Source organism: Falco punctatus (genome assembly GCF_963210335.1).
Source record: "Falco punctatus genome assembly, chromosome: 17".
Classification (NCBI taxonomy): domain Eukaryota; kingdom Metazoa; phylum Chordata; class Aves; order Falconiformes; family Falconidae; genus Falco; species Falco punctatus.
In genome coordinates, this window is record NC_137597.1 from 6,475,225 (window position 1) to 6,502,611 (window position 27,387).

Here is a 27,387-nt window from a genome sequence, read left to right on the forward strand (position 1 = left end):
GGAGAGAAGGGCTTCACCCCTGCGTAGAGACTGAGGTCTCCAAGAAAGGCAGCTTCTCCCGTCCCACCCACCCACGGAGCAAGCTAATGGAGGCCAAAGCCACCCTGGAAAAAAACAGGAGCATCAGCAGGTCCCTTTTTCCAAAAAGGAGAGCAGCTTGGGAGGGCCATGAATAAATAATGCTGCTAATGAAAAGATGCCTGCGCAGCCCCGGCAAGGTGGAGGAAGCAGACCGATGACTCTATTTCTGATGCACCGGCAGCCTGACAATTGGCAAATGAACCTCTGCAGTTATGTGTTTCCCCTCTTTATTCTTTTCTCATAAAACTGGCAGGAACAGGGGTAGGAAGAGATGCTGGCGGCAGCTGTGTTCAGTATGAAAAATGAGCAGCATATGTATGGGAGGCAGCTGGAGCCCAGCGCTTGCTGCAGAGCGAGGGACCCCACGGCTCCCTCCAGCTCCCCTGCCACACTGGTTATTTCCCTCTCTCCAGTGGGGCCCCGTGCTTAACCCTTGCCTTGCTCCATTGCTGCATGTACCACAATGGAGCAAATCAGCCAAACCCACAGGGACCTGAGGCTGCACCCGATGGTCACCAGCACCCCGTGTCCCTGAACGACAGCATGTTCCCTGCGTTTCTGGCATGCCCAGGAGCTTTAGGAGAAGTTGCAGCCCTGCTGGAATGGGCAACATGTGTACACACAGAATAATAGACCACAGCTGCTCCCAGAAAGAGATGAAACATTATCCTCAGTTTATAGATGAGGGACTAGCCCTGGTGAGAGCAGTGCGATGGGGCACAGCACAAGGGCTGCAGCCCAGCCGGAGCAGCAACATGTTCCCCTTCCTGGGCTGCCTCCATGAACCGCTGCTGCTCTTCCTCCAGGGCCTGCTCAGCCTGAGGTCTCCGCACAGCACTTTCTAGGGGCACACAGACAAGGTCTGCAGCAATTTGCCCCAAAACAACTGGGAGACCCCATGTTGGGGCCAGTGTCCCAATGCCACCGCTCTCCTGCCCGCCATGGAGGCAGAGCTGGAGTTCCCTCTGCCATATGGCTTCTCCCCACCCCTGCCCTTACAGCATCCCCCCTCAAGTGCCTGGCCACTTGCCACCCCTGGCATGCACGGGGACATGGAGGCCACATTTTGTTTACCCTCTGCGCTCAGGAGAAAGCCCAGGGCTGCACGGGAGGACGTGTCTCGCCACCCACCTTGAAAGGGACCCCACGTGGCCAACTGGCCGTGGCACAGCAGGGTGGGCAACCCTGCATCTGCCCGCTCCGAACAGACTGGCAGGCTGTGCTCTGCGACAATGCGGGCTTTGTTCCTGGCTTTGGCACGTCCGAGGGTGTCAATGACACTGAAAAGCTTTGACTGGCCCTTTCTGTTTGTTTTCTTGGCACACGCAAGTATCATTTAAATAGCCCAACCTCAGCTCTGCCCTGCACCTCGCGTGTGACTGACATTATTATTCAACAGCAGCTTTGCCCAGAGAATGGGCTGAGCAGAAAACGGCGGCTTCCAGCCCCTCCAGCTCCTACGATGCCTGCTCACCTCTCTGCTTTCCCAGGAAGGCATCACACACCCCAGGCTGGGTGAGCGGGAGCCTGGCTGGGGGGGCTGGGGGCTCATTCCTTGGATGCCCACATCCCATGGGACACGGCCTTTCCACGGGGATGGTGAGCTCTGGGGCTGCGTGGGGAGGTTCAGCGCAGCGACCCCAGACCCTGCATGGCTCTTCTCTGTAGCCCCTCATGAAAGTCTGCTGCACACTGCAAGCACACAAGCAACTCTCAATTCCCCATTTTATGAACCATTTCAGGGTTCTTCAAATTCTTTAAATACTGCAGAAACCTAAGAGGAAAGTCACAGGCATGGCTGGTTTGTGTAATTTTATAGAGCCTTGAAAATCGAAAGCATTTGAATGCCCTAAGTAGCTTTAAAGGTCAGAGTTGTATCATTACTGTTTTCACAGCCTGACTGTGGTCCTACTACTGGTTTGCTCCAGGAACACTGCCATAGTCTCCATGGCTTTTTAGTAAGTATTGCTCTCTAACTACATTACGCTGTCCTTGCCAGTCAATTTTCTGCTACTCCATCACTTTCCCATTTGTATATCATTACATACGGCTGTCAAAAATAATTTAGGAACCTGACCACCAGCATGAGAAATGAACCCTCCTAGGTATATCCCAAACTCTCTAATTCTGAAAGAAAATGAGCTTTAAGCCCTTTTCCCCAAGAAGGAAACCACTGACCCATGGCAGTTGTAGCACGCTGGCCCCATTATTGTGCACAGGCACGCCGGTGTAGGGGGTGAGTACCAAAAAGAACATCTCAAGAGACAACACGGCAAAGCTTCAGGGGCCACATCAAACCAGAGGAAAACAAAGAGCCATCAAAATGTGCAGTTTGTTGTACGATTCTGTGTTCTAAGGTGCTGCGTTTGCTGCCACCGCGAGCCAGGCACTGCAGGTACCCATGCAGCTGCTGCACACCCTCTGTCCTGACCGCCACGGGGCCAGGATGGGCTGGAGTTTAAGATACTATTTGCACTGAAGCCTCAAGACATGTGGATTATCCTCATTTACTGCTCTGAACAAGGTATTTTACTGTTCCTGTAGGGATGCACGTAGACAAAGCACCTGCCGCCCTCCTGGGCCGATCCTGCCTATGGTAACCTTGGGTGTCTTGCCCTGCGATAAGGTGCCAGACTTGCTCTCTCAAGGCTGGAGAGGAGCCCCGGAGTAATAGTTTAGACTCAAAGAGCAAGTTTAGACAAAGAGGAACATCACCGCTCCTCTGTCTTGATTCCCAGGCTGTGAAAGGCCACAGGACTGCTCTGCCTCGCTGGGATGACAGCAGAGAGCAAGGTTCGGGTCAACCCCATCTCCTCTAAAAGGCAAATCATTGGTTTCAAGTCCCACAGAAGAGCCTCTGGGCACAGCCTCTGGCTCCTGGAAATGGTCAAATCTTGTGGCAGAGGTCAAGCACAGAGCACCAGCCCCGCACGGGCTGCAGGGCTGCTCAGCCTCGGAGCAAGCAGTCCTGCACAGATCCTGTTCCCTCCCTCTCTGAACACACACACACACTTCTGGCAGTGCGGCATATGCCATTAATTAGCTGTTTCATCACAGGGCAGCACTAACGCTAGAGCTCTTCAAGATGCAAACCAAACCACTGCGCCCTCACCGAGTACAGAGGACACCCATTACATGGGAGCAGCAATCTCTCCTTTTGCAACAAGTTACAAGAACATTTGTCATTATTATAATACATTTACGGTTGTATAGCGCTCATCTTTTCCTCCTGTAACAGAAGGTGTCGCCAAGGACCTTAAAGTCCATCACAAACACTAACTGACAGATGCAGTCAGCATCGCTGCAGCTTCCACCCTTTGGAGGCTTTTCCACTGTCACTGAACGCCCCCCCTTCCCTTCACTCGAAAGACTCTTTGGTTGTTGGAGAAACCAGCCGACGGTGGGGAGACAGGCTGGTGCCTCCTACCCACATCATTCGTGTGTCCCCGAGATGATCAGGCTGAGCCGTGTCACCTAGCAGGGAGGAGGCTCCTTGAGTTATCACAGCTTCCCACCCTTCCCAGCGCTGGCAGCTTTTGATGCCCAAAAAAGCGTGTGGGAGAGACTCGCTTTCTGCCGTGTGCGGGGAGCTGAAGGGGTGAGACATCAGCGCTGTCAGCGCTGCAGCGCAGATCGACTCCAGACGTTTCATATGAAAACCCCGAGCTCTTCACATTAGCAGCTGCAACAAGGAGACACTCACGGTGGCTTTCACTGACAGCTATGGTTGCTCTAATTTCTTCCAGCATCCTTGGAAGCCGTGGGACAAATTTGCTACTGGTGTAATACTTCAACTCATTTCAATAAATTAATGCTGAGACTAAATTTGGCCTTGCATATTCTGCTCCCAAGCCTAGTCATCAGTAGTGGAAATAATATGGTGTTTGCTGCTCTGATGTTGCCATCTTTTGTGCATATGAAAATGACAAAGACATCGGGCCCTCAAAGTCCAATTGAAGAATAACTGGAAACCCAAAGTGGCACTAAATGTTATTTTCTAAATAAAATGCATTCAATTAGAGACCATGAGGCTGTAAAGCATTAAAAAAGATTAGTTAGAATAGGGAAAAGAAAAAGAAAAAAAAAGTATTCAAACCTTCAGAGACTTCATTAGATGCACAGGATACCCTCTATTCTTTGGGACAGGCAGGAGATAAAGGAAATGCAAAACAATGCAAATATTTCCAGCAGCTTATGCTGCCTCAGAAGGGCCTGGATGCTTCCACACTGCTGCATTTCCAGCTCAACTGTTGCATCTAGTCCCTGCTGAGGGCTGTACGTTGCCCCACTCCCACAGGCAGGCACATCTGATTTCGCCTCCACCAGCACCTTTTGTTACACAAACAAATTTCCCAGGTTGTTTTCAAACCCAGCAAGTTTGTTTCATTAAAGCAAGCCCCTATTTACAAGCACTGGTGGTCTGGAACACTCCCACCGCCTCGTTCGGCAGTCCCTGTGCCTGCCCACAGCACGGGGGTCCTACAGCAATTCCCGCTGTGCTGCCCACATAGCCGAGGTGTCGTGGTCTGCGCAGGGATGTCCCCATCCCCGGGTACCATCCCCCCAGCCCTGCAGACTGGGCTGGAGCTTTGCTTCCAGAAGCAAAAGCTGACAGCCACTTGGGGGATGTACAGCAAACCCTGAGCAAGGTCGAGACCCGTTAGACAAGGGGTGGGAAAAGCTCCCCTGTGTCTGTATGCATTAGGCAAGGCAGGTGAGAAAATACAGATGAAACAAGAAAAAGCAGAGAACAGAGCAATCAACATTCCTGCTTCAGTGTCTGCAGTGAGATGCTGCAATGGGAGGAGAAGGCGCAGTACGAGGATGGGCTTGAACACAAGGGATTAGAGATCTCTGCAGGTGTGTGGATGGCAGGGGGGGCCTGGGTGTCAGGGTCTCCAAATCGCCCCCATAACCCGCAGAGGAGGAGCTCGTCCAGGCTCACATCCTGGTGCTCAAAGCCAGTCTGCATTACGAGCTGTCTGCCACATCTCTATATTAATAAGACCAGGAATACAACAGATGCTCTCAAAACTTCAGCAAACACCACAAAGGCCATCAAGCAAAGGAGGACAAAGACAATCGTATTTCACACAGTAGGAGCCGGTAAACCCATGCTTAGAGCAACAAAGTCGCAGCCAAACAAACATGACCCCGAGTGGGATCTATGGCTCTGGCAGGCACATTCTCAGCCTACACAAACAGGGAAAGATGAGATGCATTTATCTCAGATACTTGGTTTCAACAGCTTTCCTTAACAGCTCTGGCCCCTTGAATTAATACCCATGGCCAAGCAAGCTGCAGAACGGGCTCACAGTGGGGGAGGTATCATTATCTACATGCCCGTTCACTATTTCCGTAGAAGGATTGAAGACCAGGTGAGAATTCTTTGCACACTAGATTATTTCTTTGTGGGGTGTGTGTGGGGGTGTGTGTGTGTGTTTTAAGAGAAAGTAATTGTCACTTGAAATCATTCAGGTGCAGATGCAACAAATTGCTGACCTGCGGCTGATCTGAAACAACAGCGACGGTATCTCAACTCTACCAATAAATACACACTCGCAATGGGGGAGAGGGGAGAACAGCCTACACATAACTGAAGATGGATTTATTCCAGCCTTTGCTATAAGGCTGAAGGCTGGGAAGCCGAATCCCTCTCTCCCAGGGTTTCATTAGCCGGGAATGGCTTTCTAACGAGATTTACACAATCTAGCCTGGAGCCTACACATTTTGCTCTGCACCCAAAGACAATAACAACAGGGAGCTAAGGAGATGCCTTCTTTTTCTCTGGTCACCCATAATTCAAGGCTGTTACACTGCTGCCATCAATGTGATTACACAGAGCACAAAAATAAAATAAAAACCTGCCCTTCTATAGCATTAAGTCTCCAATTTCAACTGACCCAAGCCAGGAGAATTTATAGTTATGGGGACCACATTCAGTCCATTAGGAAAGGATAGGAAATTGCCAGCTGGGATCTAGATGACATTCTCACCTCTCCTTCCACCGACCGGGAGCCCAGCTGGGGCGAGCACCGCTCCCGTACAGTGCTGCAGTCCCCCATCCCCGCGGACATCACAGAAGGGGGCTGGGGGGCTATTTTAGGAGGCTCTCTCTGCACGTGGGGTAGTGGCAGGTGGAACTGTGGTCCTAAGCCCCACCACAGCCCTGCAAGGACAAGGAGAGCCCCAAGCTGGCCATCCCCTTATGCACTTTGATGGGTCAAGGTCCTTTGTTGGATGGGATGCAGCTTTCCTGGAATGGTACGTCCTCTGCTGCAGCAAACCCACATCTGTACAAAGCCTAAACCCAGATGCCCTGCTAGCACGCTGCCGCCTTACAGGGATGCTTCTCCCACAAGCACAACATGTCCTCTAGCACCCTTCTTGGAGGAGACGGTAGGGGATGAGCAGGGTCACAGGCCACCAGCCTGGACCACGTGCACTGAAAGCAAGGACCTAAAATGGAAAAACCCAGCCTGTCTTTGCCTAACAACTGGAGCTTGCACACCCCTCTCCCCAGCCACAGGAATGCTGTTTCTGGCACAGTTTCTCCAGTAACGCTATTCTAGTGTGGTCAGCTCTTTTTGTACGTAAGGATTTTAAGCAAATTTTTTTTTGTGGGCAAGACTGTCGGCTCGCTCACACAAAGGCCCAGCCTCACAAGGAGGAGTCATTTTTTAACACCCATCCTCCCCTCTGATTTCTCCCAAAATAAAATTAAAAAAAAACCCCAAAATTCAACCAACTTATCATCATGTTCTTATGCTATATTAATAGCACGCAAGACACTGACAGTTGCCTGCCTGTGAGTCACTTCTTAAAGGGATGGGAAGAAGCCTGCAACAACTGCGGCTTGTTAGGAGACAATGAAAATATCATCGGTGAAGCGCAGTGCTAAACCCGTCCTTACTACAGCAGATTCAACGGGAGGTGCTCACGTAGCACATGTCCAGTGCAGCTGGGCACCAGGGGCTGACTCTGTCACACAGACTTTGCCCAAACCAGCAAGAGAAGAAGCTGGTGGCCAGGCAGGAAGCAAGCCTTTGCCAAAGTCTACCTTAAGTATCAGTTGACTTTGGCCATTTGGTTTGGATTTTTATCACGGTAGCGCTCTGGAGCTTGCAGCACTGACCAGGATCGTTATCCATGTCACTAACAGAGCAAAAGGCAGATCCCTGCCTCCAACAGTCTCCTGGATCATGGTGATCCCAGGCTGAGGCAGCATGGAGCCCACCAACACTTCCATCCATCCCAGCTGCTGAGAGACCCTCATTGCTTGGCTCTTGTTTCTGGGCCCCTGTGCTACTCAAATCTTATTTCTCCACTGCTGGCATGGGATTCCAAATGGGTCTTTTAATTCAATTATTTGAAAACATCTCTGATGTCTTGACAACCTAATTTGGTCTCCTCCAGGCCTTTCAATACCACGTGTGGAAGAGCAGAAGGCACTGTCCCACCCACATGATGCGCTCGCAATGCAAGTCCCTCCAGCTCTCCAAGCACTCAACTCAATTTCTATTTGAAAGGAAACATGAATACTAATTAAACAGCCATAAGGGCACAGAGCAGATAAATATGTGTTGCAAGAGAAAACTGGAGAGAGACACTCTGAAGTGGAGCCAGGGAGGGGAGGAGGCAATGTGTCATTGTTTTTGGTGGCACAACTTCAGAATAGCACTCATCACTTAAAATACTCCTATAACCAACCAAACCTGGTGTTAGGCGAGCATGCTGGACTTCCTCCACCGCCTTAAAATCTTCCTCCTCCTCCATGCAACATCCATGGCTGCTCTGACTTCAGTCGTACACATTTGAAACCATATTTTGTTTCATCTGAAGCCCGGGTAAAGCAGTACATACGTGCCAGCTTCCAGCACGCTCCGAAACTCCCGTGCCAACTCCTCTGCAACTGAACAGCCCTCTGGGCTGCAGTCGGCAGGCTGGAAGGATGGCGATCAGCTGAAGCATTCTCTCTCCCTGCTCTTAGATTAAACCTCTTAGAATAAAAAAACCCCAACACCTCTAATTTTCATCTAACAAAGAAAGGTGAGCAGCCATGCTAGGAAGACTGGATTACAGAGAGTGGCCCTGCCTTTCTGTTCAGCTCTTTGGAAACACAGCAGAAAACTACTGGTTGAGCCCCTACTCATGTTAGTTTTAAGCACAAAATCCTCCGCCCTGCTTTGTCTGCACAGACAAGGAGCAGCTGACATCGGTGATGCTGTCCTGGATGCAGGTGGGAAGGACAGTGCCACGGAGATGCCCTATGGAACAGGCAGTTCGAGACAGAAAGGGCAAATCCCCACTTAAGCTTCATTTTTTGTCATCAAACCCAGCAGTTTGGCCCTGCCAGAGTTCAAGGAGTTTTGGAGGAAAAAGGAAAAGTTCCAAGTCTGGGAAGAAGAAAAGTCCAGAACCTATTAATATGCACAGGTGTAGCTTGGCAGCAACAATGCACACAAAATCTCATTTGAAACTCGAGGGCTGCCACGACAGATCAACCTATTGCTCAGTCAAGCCTGGGAACACGCTGCCAGCTACGGCCACTTCCAGCTGCTTTGCCGGGACGGGAACAGGCTCCCCAAGCTCCCGAGGAGCCGGCCAGCTGTGCGGCACCGCAGCCGCCACCACGCCGGCGTCACCTTCAAGGAGCATCGCCCTTCGTGACAGGCACTTGAGGATTTACTGATGAAGGTTAAATGCTTTCAAAGTGATTTTTGTGCACTGAAATCACCTGTTTATGAAGATTTATTTTTTTTAAAGGTACACTTCCAAGAGTCCATATGACTAACTGCAGCTGGGAAGGTGATGCTTACATTGATGAAGACTTCATAAACTATTTGTCACTGGAAACCAGACCAGTGACTTCTCTTATATTCACCTCACTGTGACCAGAGAACACTGAACTGAACAGCGGTGAAATGAAGAATGGTCTTGTTATGGGACTAAGGATTTGGGAGGTTTCAGTTCAATCTCTTCCTCTGCCATAGATTTCCTGTGTGACTTAGGATAGGTCACGTAGCATCCCTATGCTTCAATTCCTCATCTAAAAAGTGATATCGCTGCTCCATCTCATAGGGCTTTGGGGAGGATAAATCTGTTAGCAGATAGCAAAATGTTCACAGCCTGGTGGTGGCTGCTGCAAAGAAGCCACTGAAAATTAGGCAGCTGTGGTAACCGAACAGGCAGGTAAGCACAGAGGAAAAAGAACGAGGGAAAACAATGATCTCCCCGTGCAAGGAGCACTTTCTAAGCTTGATTGCAATAAAAATGATTTCTTTTACACCCGCACAAAAACCTTCAGGACCCCACTGTTATTTCCCCTTGCACAGCCCTCTTCAGCTCTTGACGAATGCTGTGCTCCTCGCGGATCAGCCCCCACGAACTTGGCAGGGGAAAGTCCCGAGCACAGCCCTGGGCACAGAGTGTTTAGTCTGCTGGGCACATTCCTGCGTGCTGCTAAAATAAATAATAGATTATTAAGGGAGCTCCTTTTCCTCACTAGCATCGGCCAGAAATGCCAGAGTTATCAAATGGCTCGCGAGGACGGCGCAGGGATGGGGCTGGAGGGACCCTCGGGGCTGGAGGGACCCCCTGCCTAGACAGCTCTGGCCAGGACCTGCGCTGGGTTTGGTGCTCCAGATTTTCATTCGGGATGCTGAACTTGCCTGCTCTCCAGAAATGTCCCAAGCTCCCCAGGGAAACCCCTGTAGCTTCCTCCATACCCATGGTCTGGCACGCTCTAGAAAATCTCAACATCTTTTGCTACAGCAAAGTTTTAACAGGGAAAGTATTTTGCCAGGGAAGGAGGAGGGAAAACAACAGCAAATGCCACAAAAGTTGTTTTTCTGCTTTGCAACCAGCCTTAACTTTTATATTTAGTCCCAGCTCACAACACCATTACAGCCAGCTCCCCTGGGGCACATCCATCATTGTCAACCTATCTGGAATCTGCAGGAACTTTTTTCTGAACTTTTCTGAACTTTTCAAATACTTTGGTGGGAACTTGGTTTTAAAGCTGAATAATTGTTTGCATTAAAGCTGTGCCAGTGGGACTGGGCTAAGGGTCCCGCTGACTGGGTACACTCAGAGGTTTGGGATGGGACTTGCCGCGTTTTTTTAGCTCTGCTCATTCCAGTATTATCACAGGAATCCCTCTTTGTAGCTGTATTCTGCATGACTGATTTGAAGTGAAACAAACAAAAAATACACTGAAAGGCAAACCTCAGTGCATCTGATTTTGCAGAACTTTTCAGAACCTTGAGGAGAAAACCAGAAAATGGCACAGGATGCTCCGAGGTTAAAGACTCGGGTTGGATTTGAACTCTCTTAAATCCTCCTGCCCCTTTGAGCCATGGAATCCAGTCTGATCCCGATGTTGAGGTTCAGGGAAGAGCCAAGCCTGGAGAGAAGACTGCTGGAGGGGGCTCTTAGTTGCTCCCCATCCCACTCACAGCCACCAGGAAAGGTGCCACATCATCCCGAGCCTTCCAGGCTTCGGGGTGCACATGCAAAGCCCACGTCCAAGGGCAGCTGCACAAGGCACCTTGTCCTTCCCTGCAGAGCCCGCGGCTCTGAGCTCACAGGGAAAAGATCCAGAGGGGCAAGTGCCTGCACATCAGCTGTGCTGACTTCCTGCAAACTTCATAATAATAAAGTGATACTCTACACCGTATCCCTTTTTCCATTTCACCCTTCACTGGATCATTTTATGCATCTATTCCCATTGCTAATTCAAACTAATTAAAGTATAAAATAGAATAATTCGTGCAATTTCAGAGCTCCCCTCACCATATTGTGAGTTATGTTTCTTTTTTGTTAGCGCCCGGTGTGAACAATTCCCCTCCTCACCGGCTGAATAGCCGCCAAACTCATTTGCTGAGAAGACAAACTATTCCAGCAGCATAGGAAGGGGGGAAGTTAAAAAAAAAGTTTAAAAAGCTCTAATAGAGAGAAAGAGGAATCTGAGGTTTGCTTTTAAATTTCATAGCTGAGCACCGAGTGCGAAATTTCAGAATTCTCCTTCAAGTAATTTTCTCTCTCGGGAGCAGAGGTCTTTCCCTCTCCTATTGCTCCTGTTAAGGACAGGAGACCCATGTCTGTCTGTCCATCCAAACATGCAAATCCCACAGCAAAGCCACAGCGTTCCCTGCACAGCTCAAACTCAGCCATGGACCCCAGCACCATCCACAGAGATGCGTGGGAAACCTCAGCTTGCTTCCAGGATGGAGTAGGGGTGGTGGCACCAAACCTGGAGGGACATTAGACCTTCCCGCAACTACTGAGGATGTCAACTGTCCCCTTACAAACACCTGATGCATTGGTGTGCTGAGAAGGAGGAGCTCTGTGTGCGTACGTGCACGTAAGGGAAATTCTGGAAATATTTCAGGACTGTGGTTGCTTGCCTGAAATTTAAACAATAGGTCTGTGGAAAAGGGGGAATTGGAACGGGAAGCAAGTGCTGAAGCAAACACATGGGAACCCTGTGGCTGTGACTGGCAAGGGAAAAATAGACTAATCCAAAGAAAAAAGAAAACAAACCAAACAAACCCTGAAAGCAAACCTAGCAAGCACTTGAAAGAAACAACCATATGAGCAATGTTGAAAATATAACTCATTTAGAAAAAACAAACCCACTGACCCTGATATTGAATCTTTACATTGGGGTATTTTTTACCACTTCTTCCAGGAAAGTTTACTTGTCAAGTATTCGTTACCTCAAAGCCTTCTGCACTTAACTCCACCCCCTCAGATGCTTGAACATTTTGTGTCTGTACATAAATTTCAGCAGGCTGCGGGACTGCAACCAGGCTGGACCCCACCACGGCAGCCCCACCGTGGCCAGAGCTCTGCTGGCGTGACAAACGGACTGCCAGCAGGGCAGGAAAATGAGACAGCATGCTGTCCCACCTGGCTGGGCTAGGGTTTGTTGTGGTCAATTGGCTTTAATTAACACATCTTTCTTGTCAGGTAGATATTGTTCATGATCTCAGACAAGTTTTTAGCTGAATTTCTTCATTATTCCTAATTGACTACAGGGAGGAAAAGTGGAAAAAACCTGCATCAGCTGATGAATTTTAGAAAAGCGTAGTGTGAGCAGCTGGTGGTGGAAGGGGATGGCACAGAGCTGGTGCAAACCTCCCCACGGAGCACAGCCCTTCCTCAAGGACAGCAGCTCTGCTGCAGCAAGGACCACGCTGCTCTGGGGGGGATCCTCTTGCCATCCCCACACTCCCTCATTCATCCCCCTACTCTACTCCCTCTTTGCCCCAGCTCACAGCTATTTCACGCCTTTCTGGCAGTAGTTGTGGAAAAACACAAGTTGGGCAAGTGTGTCTGCACACCCCAATGTGCTGGAGCAGCTGGGGGTCCCAGACAGGCTGGTGACACCGAGGGTCGTAGCAAGCCCCTGCCAGGCACGCTGTGTTATCTGCACGGGTGAGGGTGAGCCCCTGGAGCAGTGCATGGGAGGCAGGATTTTGGACATCTCTGGTGGGATTCAGCAAAGCCATTTTCCCTGTCCCAGTGGTTCAAACTTCGCTAAGATTACGTCCAGCTAACTGGCTGTTCAACTAGCAGATAATGTAGTTAAAAATTTAATCAGTTCATTTTTTCCCTCTTGATGACTCCAGACCCTTTTATCCACATCTCTTGCATTTTTTATTGTGTTTTCTCAGTTCTTTTCAGGACACCATCAGTATTTACAGCCTCGCTACTCCAGAACTGATGGACTTCTTGTTTTTCTCAGCCCTCACTCCAGTTCCAGCCTCTTCTAAATCATCCGGGCAGCCCCCGCCTGCCTCCCTCTCAGTCAGCAACCACAAAGTTCAGTCCAAAGCAAAGCTGTTTTCACAGGACTTAAACATCTCAGGGTTACAGGACAGGGAGCTGTGCAACAAATTACCCACAGAGTCTTCTGCAGATCTGCAGCTCCTGACACAGGGGCATTTGCAAAGCAAATATTTCAGAGCTAACAGAGCAGGCTAAAAGACAATTTCTTTACCTACAGCCACAATGATGTATGTGGAAGAGGGAGGGAAAAGCAACAGGTCTGAGTGAGCTCCGTCAGCGCTGCCAGCTCCCTCTGCCCTCCACACCCACAAGATGCTCATAGCCTGGTCAATACTGGTCATGCTGGGCAATGCCCCCCAGTGCTGATGCACACAGAGTAATGGAGTCTAGAGCTGCTCCTTGCTTTTTAAGAGGCAAGGCTGGGATGAAGTGGCTGCAAGCCATAAAATGGCCCTTTCCACTTCTTCAATCCAAATAACCTTCGGTGTCCCCAGCACACCCCCGGCAGGAGCGCTGGCCCCCTCCCCGCACCCGGGGCCATCACTTACAGCGGCAGGCAGCAGCTCTGCCCTCCCTGCTGCCATGCCCTTCTCGCCACGGCGTGAGGGGAATCTTTAGGGGTTGGCATTAATCTTCGCTGCCTCCCACCAAGCGACGGGCAGGAGCGCAGCTCCGCTCATAACGCTCTGCATAAGGGTCCCTGAACTACATCAACCAGGGATAAAAATGTCCCACCAGCCACCAGAAATTGCTCAGGTGCTCGAGCACTTGCCGGCTTAAAACCAAGAAGTCAGCCTGCACCCTCTAAACCCTCCTTGCCTCCCCCTAAGGCTAGGTTATCCTGCAACAGGCGTGGAGGGGCTCAGCACCACACACAGCTCAGCATCATGCATGCAGACCGACCGCAGAGCATTTGGTACTTGCTAGAAGGGCAAAGAATTCCTCAGTACATCCCAAGCTACAGAGGTCCATGGCCCTCCGAGCTCCACAGTGCTAATTGATGTTATCTGCATTTCACTGGGTGATTATGTGTTATTATTTCTACCACGGGAACAGTGAAGTTCCCAGTCACGGAGCAGGATGCTTCCCTGCTACATACTGTATAAAAACAGAAAGAAATCATCCCCCTGTGGCAGAATTAACCACCGACGTAACTATGGATGAGCTGAGAGCAGCAGTGTTTCCGAGGCAATGAAATGTGCAGGGATTTTGGAGGATGCTGATGGAAGATGAATTTTGCATTTGCAACATCCTGGCCAGGTAGCTCATTAGGAAGGTGCTGCTTCACCCATCAGGGAGCAGACCCGCACCGCACAGCCTCAGCACCTCATCGAACTATTTATGTGATTAGCAAAAACAAGTGGTGGATCATTAGCTAAAAAAAAAAATAAAGTGTTGGGAAAATAAAGGAGGAAAAACACATCTTGGTAGGGTCTGTCTGCCAGTGGGGAAAAGACAACGAGAGGAGGGGGAGCGCCTGCTCCGGTGCCCGACTCCTCTGCCCCTACCAGCACCCCGTGCCCATCGCTGCCTGCGGCTGCGAGAAGCCCCTGCAGTCAGGGCTTACAGCTCTGCACTGGGGGAGAGACCTGTTGGGCCATGTTTCTTTTCACTAGAGCAGAGATATTCCTTCCAACAAGCCCTGCAAGTTATTTCGATCACGCTGTTTTAAATTCCATGTTTATAGCCCTTGATTAGGTGGTGAAATCTTTTGGAGACGGCAATCCCTGCCCCAGTGCCTGCAATGTGTTTGATTTGAGCCTCCGCTCACTCCCAGATTAAAAATAACAAAATTTGTTCTTCTATCAAGAGCTGCAAAAATCTTTGGCCCCAATTCCGCTGATGCTTATATAATCTCCGTGCTGAAGTATGCCCACCATTTCTCACAGGGTTAGCTCGCGACGGCTGAAGGTGTACGTGGGAGCAAAGTCAAACCTGCTGCATGTAAAACCAGGGCTGCAACGGTTTGAACTTGCACGGGGAGCAGAGACAGCCAGCAAAAAGGGGTTGCAGCCTTGGAGTCAGAAAATTGCTCCCATCCTACAGGGCTTATTTAATTGAAATGCACTGAGCTTTCATACATTAAAAAAACCTACCATCTCCCTGACGCACAGACAATTAATGCTTCAGGACTGAATTATAAAGCCACTTTTTCTCACTATAAGCAGCATTTTTCCTGTAAGCCTCAGTCTTTCCCTCTGAAAGCAAGAAATCAGAGATTTTCGGCACACGCAGGGGATGTTGGTGTGGGTTCCATGACAGACTCACCATTAAAATGGGAAGATTTTTAATCTGGGGGCTTCTGGTGGCCCCACAACATTTGTCACTGGTTTTGCCCTGCGCTGCCATTAACCCCTCTCCTGCCGCTTGGTGGCTGGGGGCTCCCAGCCCTGGGTGCACCCTCACGCCTCACCATCTCAGCAGAGGGCAGCCAAGCAGCCGACAAGCCCATCACAGCAAGGTTACCAATTCCACTTCAATATTTTTTGTGGGTTTTTTGTTTGGTTTTTTTTCTGATAGAAACTGTTAGTTGAATTTGTCTGTCCATGAAAAACAAGAGGCAGCTCACGCTGGGCTCCGGCTGAGAAGAGCCCTGGTGAAAATCCTCTCGCTGCAGCTGTGCGGGTCCCCCCAAAAGCCGACCCACCCGTAGCACCTACCGCTATTTCGGTCGGGGGGCATGATGCAACTCTGCCAGCACTCCCCAGCCCCACTGCTATTCCCATCCTGCCACCCCACGTTGCTCTGCGAATGCGACACGTCTCCATCTCAGCAGCATCTAGCGCTATCCAAGCCTTGCTCAGCTTGTGGGCAGGAATGATGCTTCTTGCTTGAGCAAGGCTGAGAAATGAATTTCTGCTTTTGTCAGGGTCAGAATCATTCCTCTTTTGCTGTAAAGAGCTATTTGAAACCAGGTGCAGTGGGAAAAGAGCCTGTAAAAGCTCCTAATAAGCACTCTTAAATCATGTGGTTAAAGAATTCTGAGTAAGTGGCTGGAAGCAAAGTTTCTTTATCCTTCTCTCCCCCGGACTGGGCTGTGCAACTGTTGCTTCTGTGCTTTGTGGGAGTGAAATCAAATGTCAAATATTCTGCTTTGGAAGAAGTTGGCAATGAAACATGAAAGGCTCATGGAGAGCTCAAAAGGACTGCGGATAAATTGGAGCGAGGCACAGACAGGGCTGGGACAGGAGCCAGGGGGAGTGGGGAAGGACTGCGCCTACAACCACAACTCCAGATTTCAGAATGAAGCAACTACTTTCCCTAACGTATTTCAGCAGAAAGCTGATCCTAGCTGCTGCTAGCACAGAAGGAGGATGGGCTTCAGACCGAAATGGTACATCTATGCTTTGTCGGGAAGCATCCACACATCTCAGTTTGTTCAGCATCATCACAGTCCAACAGAGCATCGCGTCTTACTGCTGGTCTGTACCTAACACCACGGCCGCAGGAGCTCGAGACCTGCTACTGATCACTACTGGGGAGCACACATTTCTTAGCTGAATTACACCAAAAAAAACCCTCATTTTTTGAAAGATGTGTTTTTAAACATGCACGTATCCTGTTTCTTTCTCAGCACATATTTAAAATCACAGGCTCTGGACAATTCTCCCCCAGTACATTAACATGCAGCAGATCGACGTTAAGAACAGCTGCTCTCTATGTCATTTTACTGTGGCAGAATTTTATTTTGTTCCAGATTTCCAGACTTCAGAAGACATTTTTACTGCATATTCTTGCTGCTTCTGAGGGCACTTCCCACCATTTATAGCCTCAGAAGCTGCTGGATCTTTCTCCTCTTGGTACTGACCCCTTTTTAATCATCAGGTTCCTTTATATAGCACTCAGGTAAAAAAAAATATATTCTCCTCTCCACTTTGCTAAACTATCACATCGCCAGGATTAGGGCAGTGGGGTCACAGGAGCTGTCGAAATCCATATGTAATGGCATGCCAGGACTTCTGGACCCACAGCACACATCTCTGCAAGTGCAAAAAAGCAAATCCTACAGCGAGTCCTGCACGGAATGAGGGACAGTGTCCCCCTGCTCCTGGAGTCTCCCCCAAGGCCAACGTTTTCCCAGAGCTGTGGCTGGAAATGGAATTAACGTTCCAGAAATATTCGATTATTTGCTAATTCTCTTCACATCTTTTTGTTTCACAATTAAGCAAATTAGCACTTTGATGAATATTAAGACGCTCTCGCCTCATAAAAGATGAGTTGGAGGCATTCCCACTGGATTTTCCTCCTAATGAAAACAGTTCCTCAACTGTTTGAGACACACGCTGGATCGTTTCCTCCCTGGTGAGAGCACGAGGAGCACGTGGCTCCTGGAGAAAATGACCACAGCATTAACATTTTAATAAAATAATGCAATTTCAAAGTTTGCATAGAACCTCATTATTACCATCTAATCCAAGGCCAAGCTGGAATGGGATCCTAAATTTCTGGCTTTTCATGGCAGTTTCTATCACTGCGTCGCTATAACAAGCATATAATGCCTTCTTTAACCACAGGGATTTATTCAGTTAAGTCTTTTAGCAGGAAGAAGACTTTGCACTCTTCTAAATATTTATTCCCTGGCTTTAAGTTATAACCAAGCTAAGTATTTGCCTTTTTTTTTTTTTTTTTGTTTTGCTACAGGTTAGCAAAACAGTATTGCTGGCTCTGGGAGGAGCCATAAGCTCCCTCGGGCAAGGCAAGCTGTGAGGATAGCTGCTTGCTCTCTACCCCCATGAGTAGATCTTTGAGCACTGCACCCTGATACCTCTCTGTAGCATCTCTCTAGGAACAGGTGGGAGGGAGGACAGATATTTGTTTACCAGCAGATGTGGAAAGCTGTTAGTCACCAGAGGGTTAACTCAATGCTGAAAAATTTAACAGCATCCAGACAACTTCAGATGCAACCCTTCTCCTGTCTCCACCACCCACAAGGCACCAGCTCCATTAATCTGAATTACACAGTCATGAGTAATAGCCAATAAAATGCTCAACAGAGTCAGTGAACCCAGAAGTCTGGCTTAATGGTGGGGTCTTCATATGTTTTCTTGTCTCCAAGAAGAACAGAAGGTCCCAGATTATTTACATTGTGCTGGCTCCCCCAAGCAACAGCCTCCCATGGACTGTCAGCTATAAATTCCCATCCTAATCATTTTGGTTGTGCTTTTTTGGACCAGGGTGGGCACCAGGCAGCAACAGAACAGGCATGTCAACGGATGGCATGGTGCAGATGCAGTGTAAGCGTTACTTGCAGAGCATATACCCACACCACGCCTGGTCCCACCTCTGCACGCTAGCATCACTCGCAATCACTTAAACCACACCGGTAAATAAATAAATAAATAAATGCAGGCATCATAAACGCTCAGACAAAGCTATGCAAAACCACAGCCTGCCAGCCTCACTGTGGGGAGTGGATCGTAACGCTTACGGCTCAGGATCTTGTTATCTAGGCAAGGATGTTCAGAGCCCCAAAGCACATTTCCTCTGCAGCAGCTCAGCTCGGTTCCCAACGCCTGCAGACAAGAGTAAGTGGGTACAACTCTCTCCCTTGTGCACTGATAACAATCTCTGGTCAGAGGCCGATAAAACTGAGCTTCTGCTGGTGCTCCATCTACCCGTACTGATCCAGGCACCATGGGGCTCAGCACACAACCTCAGCTCCATGCGCTCCAACAACACGCTCCTTATGGAAGGAAGCCACCACCACGTAGGTACGGAAGCAGATGCTTTACCTGTCGCTCCGACATGACGTACAGATACTTCTGATCGATGGAGAAAGCCATGTCTCGAAGGACTGGGCTCCCGTCCTTGAAAACCGTCACCATTTCGTACTGAATTCCACCATGGGGAGGACCATCTGCTCGGATCTGGAAGAAGCACAAACAGATTACAGGTGCTTTCATAGCAGCCAAATTCTAAATTTTTTTCTTATTTTTTTTTTGCAGGGGGGGAGTTGTGGGGAGGAGGACAAGGTAGGGAAAGGAATCTAATTCAAAACCTCAGCTCACAAGCTGGAGACAGAGCAAAGTGCTAGCAAGCAATGTGCGGGGGCAGGAGTTAGAGCAAAGGCTCCCTCTCCACTGAAGCTGATGTGATTTCCCCAACCCACAAGAAATAATGAGAAAGTTTTGTGGTCGCAAGGGGAGCACACAGACTGCCAGCACACTGTGACTGACCACGGGCGTTCAAGAGTAACAAAGCTAGTAAACTTTCCAGATTCTCTCTAAAATAAGCCTGAAACAAGGCCACAATAATCCCCAGGCAGCACAACAAGATACAGTAGACCCGTTTCTTTCTTCCCCAGACGCATGAAGATTGAGATTCAGAACATCTCCGTCACCTCTTCTTGCCACAGAAGCCTCCTACAATACCACCTCTGCCTAGAAATGTGGAGCTGCTGCTGCCATCCCATTAGTTTCAAATTTGCAGGATTCAGCAAGGGGAAACCACTCCTGCTCTGAGCGAGCAGAGAACTAACATGGCCTGTCCAGTCTGCCGGGCTCCCAGTATCCATCCATCCATCCCACCAAAAGACAACTTCCTGCTCCTGAAGGAAAACCTGCGAAGCTGTGACAAACCCCATCCCTGCCACCAGCAGCTGCTGTTGAGGATATGCCATCTCTTCCAAACTTAATAATTTATGGCCTTGAGGGCTATGCAAGGGGAAGGGAGGATAAACAAACAATTTACATTGTCTTTCCTACCAGGATTTGCATATTTGGATAGCCATTTCATTGCAACATGGTGTCTACATAGCTGAAAACACTGGCAGGCGTCAGGCAGGGAGAGGAGAGCAGTCAGGCGAGCCAAGGGCTCGGTGGAGCCGCTGCTGGCCCCGTGGCTCGCAGCGACAGCGATGCTGTGCGGCGGGGCCAGGAACGCGCTCCGCACGCGGGGTGCTGCGCAGCATGTGCATGCTGCCCTGCGAGGAGTGGGCTGCATGGGGGACTGCCCATCCCTGGAAAAACCTCTTATCGCAGAGATGCCATCTGCTGCAGCCTCATGCCGAGCTGTCTTGCCGCATCCCCTTTTGCTGCTCGATTACTCACTGCCTGGCTGTGGTACCGAAGAAGAGGCACGAAGAACCGGCTTTGGACAAGCCTATGCCTTCAGAAGATGCAGGACAGAGCAGCAGCCAGGGATGTCTATTTCTTCTAGTTCACGTCCCCAAGAGGTAAGAAAGCAGGTTGTTAAGCATCTTAAAATTTATTTGAGCAACGTGCCACCCCAGCTGGAAATACAAGGATATCTTCATGCTCCTAGAGGAAGGATGCTCCCCTGCACCCTCCTCCAAATAAATCCTCTTCTTGGAAAGAGCCCTGGTGCCTCCTGCCATATAAAGACATGTTGGGTACACAAATGCATTTATTTTCTGGATTTATCTCTTTTCTCCTTACCTTCTGAATTTTTAGTGATACAAAAGAACATCAGGTGTGCATCAGAGGGGTCTGGTTTAACACCCATAGCCAGATGCAGGGAGCCTCTGGCAGGACTAAGAAGGCAGCACAAGTCTGGCTCAAAACCCCTGAACTTCCATAAAGGAAAATCCAAACAAAGGTAGCAGGTCAAACCCTGCTTTAGTTGCACCTGTGTGAATTAGGCTACTGCACTGCCTTCATGAAATACTGAGAACTAGAGGAAGGTTGAGACCAGTATGAGACCAGTTCCTTGCTGGGTGTTGCAAACCCATGCTGCCTCCAGACCCACTGCCCGTGCGTGCACCACTGTCATCTCCCGCCCAGGCCTGCCATGAACATAGGCACAAGGCTGCAAAATTCCCTGAGGAATAAATAGCAGGGACACTGGGCTGTCAGGGACACACAGCCGCTTCCATGCAAACACCTGATTAATGGCCGAATGGGAATGGAAACGCTGGACATGAAGGATCAGCAGCCTTTGTGAAAAACAACTGTTTTTCAGAGTTCCCTTGGGGCACCAGCAGCTCGTTAAATTGAGCTTCTTTCTAGTAATGAGGTCAGACAGGGCTAATAAAGAGAGATACCACTGGACAAGCCTTGTGCAGGCCAATTCCAACTGGGAATTGAGGCTCTGGGATGGAGACAGCACCATGCGCGTGATGGCTCCTCCAGCCTGGATGTGTGCTCGGAGCTGTGCCTGGCACGGGTGTCTTGGGACACAGCCGGAGCCCTGCACGGGGTGCTGGGTGCTGCCTGCACCCTCCTGCCACCCCCATAGGCGGGAGGAGCCACCTGGGGTCTCTCAGTGAGCCTGTCAAGGTGAGATGGCTCCATGCTGCTCAGAGGCCACGGGACAGGAGGAGAGCAGAGCCCGCAGCGCTCCTGTCCCGTCCCGCCTGCTGCGGCCTGTGTCCTACCCACCCGGGTATCCCACAGCCTGAGATGCACCCACCGACACCAGGATGCTCCACTGCATCTCTTCTTGAGGGTTTCGTTTCCATGACAACAAATGATGATGTCAGAGAAGAAAGATGATTCCTGTGAATGCGGAAGAAGAAAGGGCTCATCTCCTCAGCAGGAAGCTTCTTGTTGACGTCTGGAGAGAGAAATAATCCCTCTGCCTACCTTACAGGCACCCTTCCAGCGCCAGACAACTGCTGAGCCACCACTAGCAGCGTGGTCCCAACCCCCAGGTCTGGGTTCACCCCTGAGCCCCGGCTCCAGGCACAGCGATGCAGCACAGGGAGGAGCAGGATGGGGCTGGGCTGCTGGTGGTTGGTCCTTTATGTCCCCCTAACTCTCCACATTTTTCTTCTCTCCATGACACGGTGGTGGGGCATGGGAAGGGTTTAAGAGAAAGGCACGGAGGGAAGCGGTGCAGGTTGGAACGGGTGGGAGCGCAGTGAAACAGGGAGCAGGTGGCTATGGGGAGAAGCACATCGGTGCAATGGAAACCAGAGGTGTCCAGGCTCAGAGACGTGTTCGGCCACCTGAAAGGCAGTGGAGACTGGGAGGACAGGTCGCAGGCTCGCACAACTGGACAGGAATCAGAGAAGTCGCCTGGGACAGATACCACGCTTTCCTCGCTTGCTCTTGATGGATGTTTACAAATATGGCTCAAAAAGTACCTAACGACATAATCTGCAAATCTAAATATCATCCCTGGCTCAGAGGACACCGGGCCAGCAAAACACGCCACGTTTTTTAAAAAAACAGCATGCTGCTCAGTTCAGGGAACTGCAGCCCTTCAAAGGCACGGCGCAGATTGCTGAGCCTAATACCCCCACAATACAGACTGCAGGCATAAGCTCTGCATTATCTTAAGAGATTAGCAAAATACCACATTGTGCCACGTAGATGTTGCAGTGTAGCACCCGCGTATGAGCCATTCAAGGATCTAATATGACACGAAGCTCCAACATACCTATTGTACTAAAGTTTCTGCTAGTTTGCCCAGCCTATGCCAGAAGTAAGGTACCTCTGGATTCCCTACCAGTTTGTCCCAGCAGAGTCCTGTTAGAAGACACTGGATCTCTTTGTAGGAACTTTCCATGATTAAATTACCTGTCTGTTTTCATTACAAGTGTTTCAAAGAGGCTGACTCATGATGAGATGCCTGATGCCAGAAAAACAGCTGAACAAATCCATGCATGAAGGGACTGATTCCCCATCCTGGGTCCCAGATGCGAGGCCACCCATTAACTCCTCTAGAACTGCAGCTTCTCCCCATATCCACAGGCACCTGATGGGAGAGGGATCCCAAAGCACCTTGCTGCTGGTTGCCATGTGAAAAGGTCTACGGAGGCAACGGATGGGCTCCGGAGATGATGCCCTGGGTCAGGAGGAACAACAGTCTGGCTGAGCGTGCTGATCTTTCTGTGTAACGGTGACGGAATGAAAAGCCCAGTCAACCCCGGAGCTTTAGGACTGCTCCTTTCACGCTACCATTTCTAGCCCTTCAGGGTGAATACTATCAAATAACATTGCATTTGTCTAAAATGGATGTTTCAAGTAGAACTGTATCAGCTCTGGGAATGAGCGCTGGAGCGTTACTGCATCTACTGCCTGAAATAGAAACCAAAGACAAGAAGGAGAAGCCCTCACCGCCAAGGTGCATCTTTGCAGAACTGCCGCTGGTTTTTGCTGTTTACGCCTGCACATCTCAGCTCTTGGGCATTCCCCAGTAAAGCTTCCCATAAAGCTCTAGGATGGATTTCTTTCTTCAGTAATGGAAAATTAGCAGAAAGGCCGTTACTGGCAGCAGGTTTCTGAATGAGGCCGGAGCGCAGCGCAGCTTACATAGCCTTTCCCTACCTCTTTCAGCCCACGGTTATGTGGGGCCTTTCCTACCTAGACCTGGTACTGGAGAAAGTTTCCACAAGCAAGAGACTCAGCAATGCAAAAGCTCCCCAAAGACAGGACAAGATAAATAAATACCAGTCCAGATTTTCGTGTGTGTGCCTCTGCCAAATAATCTTTGCAAAAAGGATTTATTTTTGCTAATCCAGTTTAATTAAAAGCAGGCTATTCTATATTCACACAACTAAGAAGGAGGTGAGATGCACATGACCTGCCACTTTCCCTGCCCCCCTCAGAAACAACCTTTTCTTGCAGTATTGTTTTACAGGATTACGGATGCTGGCATCTGTGTGCTGCTAATGGGTCCTGCATCCTCTGACATCCAGAAAAAGAAAAAAAAAAAGCATGGCGATCTCTAGGAGGTAAGAATCCGGAATAGAAATTGCAAATATTCATATGGGAAGTTTCCAAAAGTCCTTCAGACCCCATATGAAATTATTCTGGGAGAGAAGTACCCCTTCACAACTTCAGAGCACGGCTAACATCAGCTAAGTCCTGGTGCTCGGGGAGCCAGGTCGGAGCCGTTTGCCAGTCGTTGATAAACCACAGGGAAGCCCAGTGGTTTGCTGGGGGTGGTACAGCCAGTCCACAGCGGATCTGGGATGTGAATCTGGTAATGCAAATGCACAGGACCCTGCCTGAACTGCTGGATAGGATCCCTCACCATGTCCCCATCCAGGAGAAACCCAGCCCTGAGGAACCGGCTTTCCCTGCTCACACCTTCTGCAGGCAGGAACACCAGGAGTGTGACTGAACTCACTGCTCTCCACGAGGGAAGTCTCCCCCTTGAAATTCAAGTGAAATAGTAATCCCATTAAGTATCTTTCCTTTAAATCATAGATATGTCCGTAAGGAAGTTAATGACAACCCTTACATGCACATTCAATTCAAATCAGCATATCCAATTAACCTCATTACCTGGAGGCTTCCTCATATCCCAGTCTTTCTCTCCTGTCATATTTTCTTTATGCGTTTTTCCCAAATTAGGATAAAATACGTCTGTCATAGTGGGCATCACCATCATTTTTACTCCAAAGATAGCGTGGGGAAACCTCGATAGATGGGTTCGCTCCAGAAAATCACGAAGCTGTCAGGCTGAGTGGCTTGGAGCAAAACAGCTCCTCAAGTCCAAACGATCTGGTCTCTGAGGGAGTAGAAAATCCACCTTTTCCAGAATTACACTGTCTGACTAAACATTAAATACACTCACTAATTACCACTGGGGTTGCCCTTACAAAACTCTACAGCGTCAGCTGGGGAGAAAAATCAGTTTGGTAAAGAGCTTGTTGCAGCGAGCCCTGCTAGTGCACAGGCATTGGAGCTGCATGGCACCCAGGAGGGTTTTTCTCAAGCGCTGCTTACCGTGACCATTCCTTCAATTTCTGCAGACATAGATCCTTCTTTTATAAAGTGCCAGAGAGGGGCCATGAGCAGGGCAGCTGCGGCCATCAGAGCGATGGGCAGCCAAGCCGGCTGGGAAGGGGATAAATCGGCAGGACCGGTGACAAGCAGCCCACGGTATCACACCAGCATCTCATCCCACGCCACCCCTGGGCACTGCTGGAAGACCCAGTTTCAAGAGGGTGTATTGAGCGGTGTGTGACTCTTCCTTTTAAACTTCAAAGAGACATGAAAGCCCCACTGAGGCAAACCCAGCCTCGCATCCCAACTTCTCCCCCCTGCTGCTGGCCACAATGCAGACAAAGCATCAAGGCAGTGCAAAGCCAAGACCGCCTTCTCTACTCATGCTTTCTGAGTCCTAATCCCCTTTTTTGGAGACATTTACCTCCTCCATTCCCTCCCTGAACTAAAGGAAGCTCCAGGTGCAAGGAGACAGACCTCCTCTGCCCGTGTCCTGCTCAGATCTTGCCTTTCCCGATAGATGAAATTGCTGGTACCCTCCGCTCAGGTGACCCCTCATTTCCAGGATCTGCAAACACCTCCTGCTTGTGTGGCTGCACGCCTGAGTTTACACCTTCAAAAGGGGATGGGGAGAGGGAAGCAGGCTCTGTGCCACAGGTCTGGGCAGCAGAGCTAACGCGGGGTCAGCAGCTGTACAGCCATGCACAGTGTGGGGGGAGGCAGGGAGAGCTGGAGCCCGACTTTATTCTGATCAGGCTTCATGATCCAAATTATTTATAGATCTGAGGTTTCTGTGAATTCAATACTCATGTCAGAAATGTCTCTGTGTATGTGTCTTTCACACCCACATGTGTTTCCCATCTCTTCTGCTTGGGAAATGTTTGCTACATGTTCAAAGTCACAACCTGGAATCTGCAGCTCCCCAGAGGAACTGCTGGGCTAACTGGGGAAGAGCAGAGAGACCCCCCTTCCCCAGGGTCCTGGGAGGCTCTGCAGGGAGTGGGGGCTTGTAGTCTGCAGCACCAGCACCCACATATGCTGCTAAGCACAAAAATGCCAACCCAGCAAACAAATCAACCAACCCAAATTAACTCTCCCTTAGTGCATCTCCAGAGCCGAGGGTGGGAACCGTTCCCATGAGCAAGGCTAGAATCCTAGCCCTGCGTGACAGGACGGCTGGAAGCCTGCCCAGAACCAGCACATGCAACCGCAATGGGCAGAGACCTGAACACTTTCAATCTTACCCTTTCAAAGAGAGTGAGCCCGTCTACAGGGAAGGCAAGACAGGTTTTTAAAAAAACCCCAACAAACAAAGAAGAAACAACCCTTCCTTCTGTGCTAAAGCTCAAGCCACAGTCAACAGGTTATTGTCCCACAGATCGCAGCCGTCTCAGCAGCCCCACGTGTCCCTGGCTAACGGCAGCCCCCGCGAGACCGGTGTTCAAGGTGCCACCGTAGGAGTGCATGGGTGGCCAGAGAAGCTTGGGAGAGGAACCCCTGGCTGCCTCTCTGCTAGCTGCTGGAGGTGAAAAAAGCCAACTGCTGGGCTGAAGCTGCAGCTCAGCCATCCTAACAGGTACCAGGACAAAACCTTAAGAGAAGATTGCCACCGAAGCTGTTCTCTCTCTCTCCCCTAAGTCTTTATTTCGTTCTCCCATCCTTTTGCTCCCTCCACCCTCCTGGAGAGCTGATCCTCCAAGATAAACAGGGAGGATGGTACGGAGGCACCATGCAGAGACTAATCAGCAGCCCCCACGTCTTTAATTTATTACTGCATGAGAGGCTCATTTTGAACAAAGCTGCCAGTTCAGAAGATCATTCCTTTAAAAGACTTTTTATTTGAAAAGCTGTCAGCTCACACCTTGTCACAGCCCTACTTGCAGCAGTAGAACTTTAATAACGTGCCACCTCATGCAAATGAGCTGCTAATTAATTAAGTAGTATTCTTCCGGGGATGGAGTCATTAGAATCAAATTTGGGTAGGCTGGCTGGCTAGGTCGTATTGCTTTGGACTGTGCTTTAAATCAGCAGCACTGTCTTTTCCTTGAGTCCCAGCACTCGGGTGCATTCCCATCGGGAGGGAAGCTCTGTCCCATCCCTGTGCCCTTGGGAAGGCTCAGCACGCCCTGGTGAATCAGTGCAAAGCCACGTCGTGACATAACCACTTGCATAGCACAGAGCAGGCCTAGCTTAGCTAAGAACAGTAGTGAGATGAAAAAAAAAATATGATTGACTGAAGTACCCAAAAAGGTTGCCTTCTCTCCTGTTCAGGAAAGTCAGCGCAGAAGAGGGTCCAATTCAAAAGCAGGAGGTAGAGACTATTAACTCGGAGGGCTCCAGGGAGCAGGCTGCCAGGCAGGGAACACTGCAAAGGAGCGGTGCTTTTTTCTTGGAGCACTTGTTGCAAAGAGACTGTTGCTGGGGGTTCAGGGCTATCAGCCTTGCACCTTCCACCAGCATCAAAGTACAACCCATTAAAGGCAGAAACACTTGAGAGTGTCCTGTGGATTTACTCCCTGGAAGGAGGACAGCTCAGGGCATGTCTACAGCATGGTACAAAACCTATTCACTTCTAATTTGTCCCCTAATAAAGAGCCTCAACGTGCAATGACTTCTTTTTCCTTTTGTTCAGCAATAAGCACCCTTCTCCCTTTACATTCCTGTATTATTTTTAAAGAGATGGCTCAGTGCTTCTCCGGGAAATGGAAATCATTAAGTTAGCAGCACTTTGCTGCTTGCAGGCTTTACATTTTGGCACTGAGCAAGGAAATCATCAAAGAGACTAAGCATTGGCCTCCAAAAGAAAGGAAGGAGGGAGGTGTTGCTGGATTACAAGGCACTGCACGCTAACCTGTCTGCAATGTGCTCCTTC

General features: G+C 49.7%; 1 protein-coding gene across 2 annotated transcripts in view; it reads right to left on the minus strand.

Annotated features, from left to right (window-relative positions):
* Positions 1-27,387, minus strand: part of PLXNA2 (plexin A2) — a 509,765-nt gene that overhangs the window by 87,590 nt on the left and 394,788 nt on the right. For both annotated transcript variants that reach the window (XM_080367686.1, XM_080367687.1), the window contains one exon: positions 18,609-18,743. In XM_080367686.1, coding sequence (XP_080223812.1) covers positions 18,609-18,743 — 135 coding nt within the window. The remainder of the gene's footprint in view (positions 1-18,608; positions 18,744-27,387) is intronic.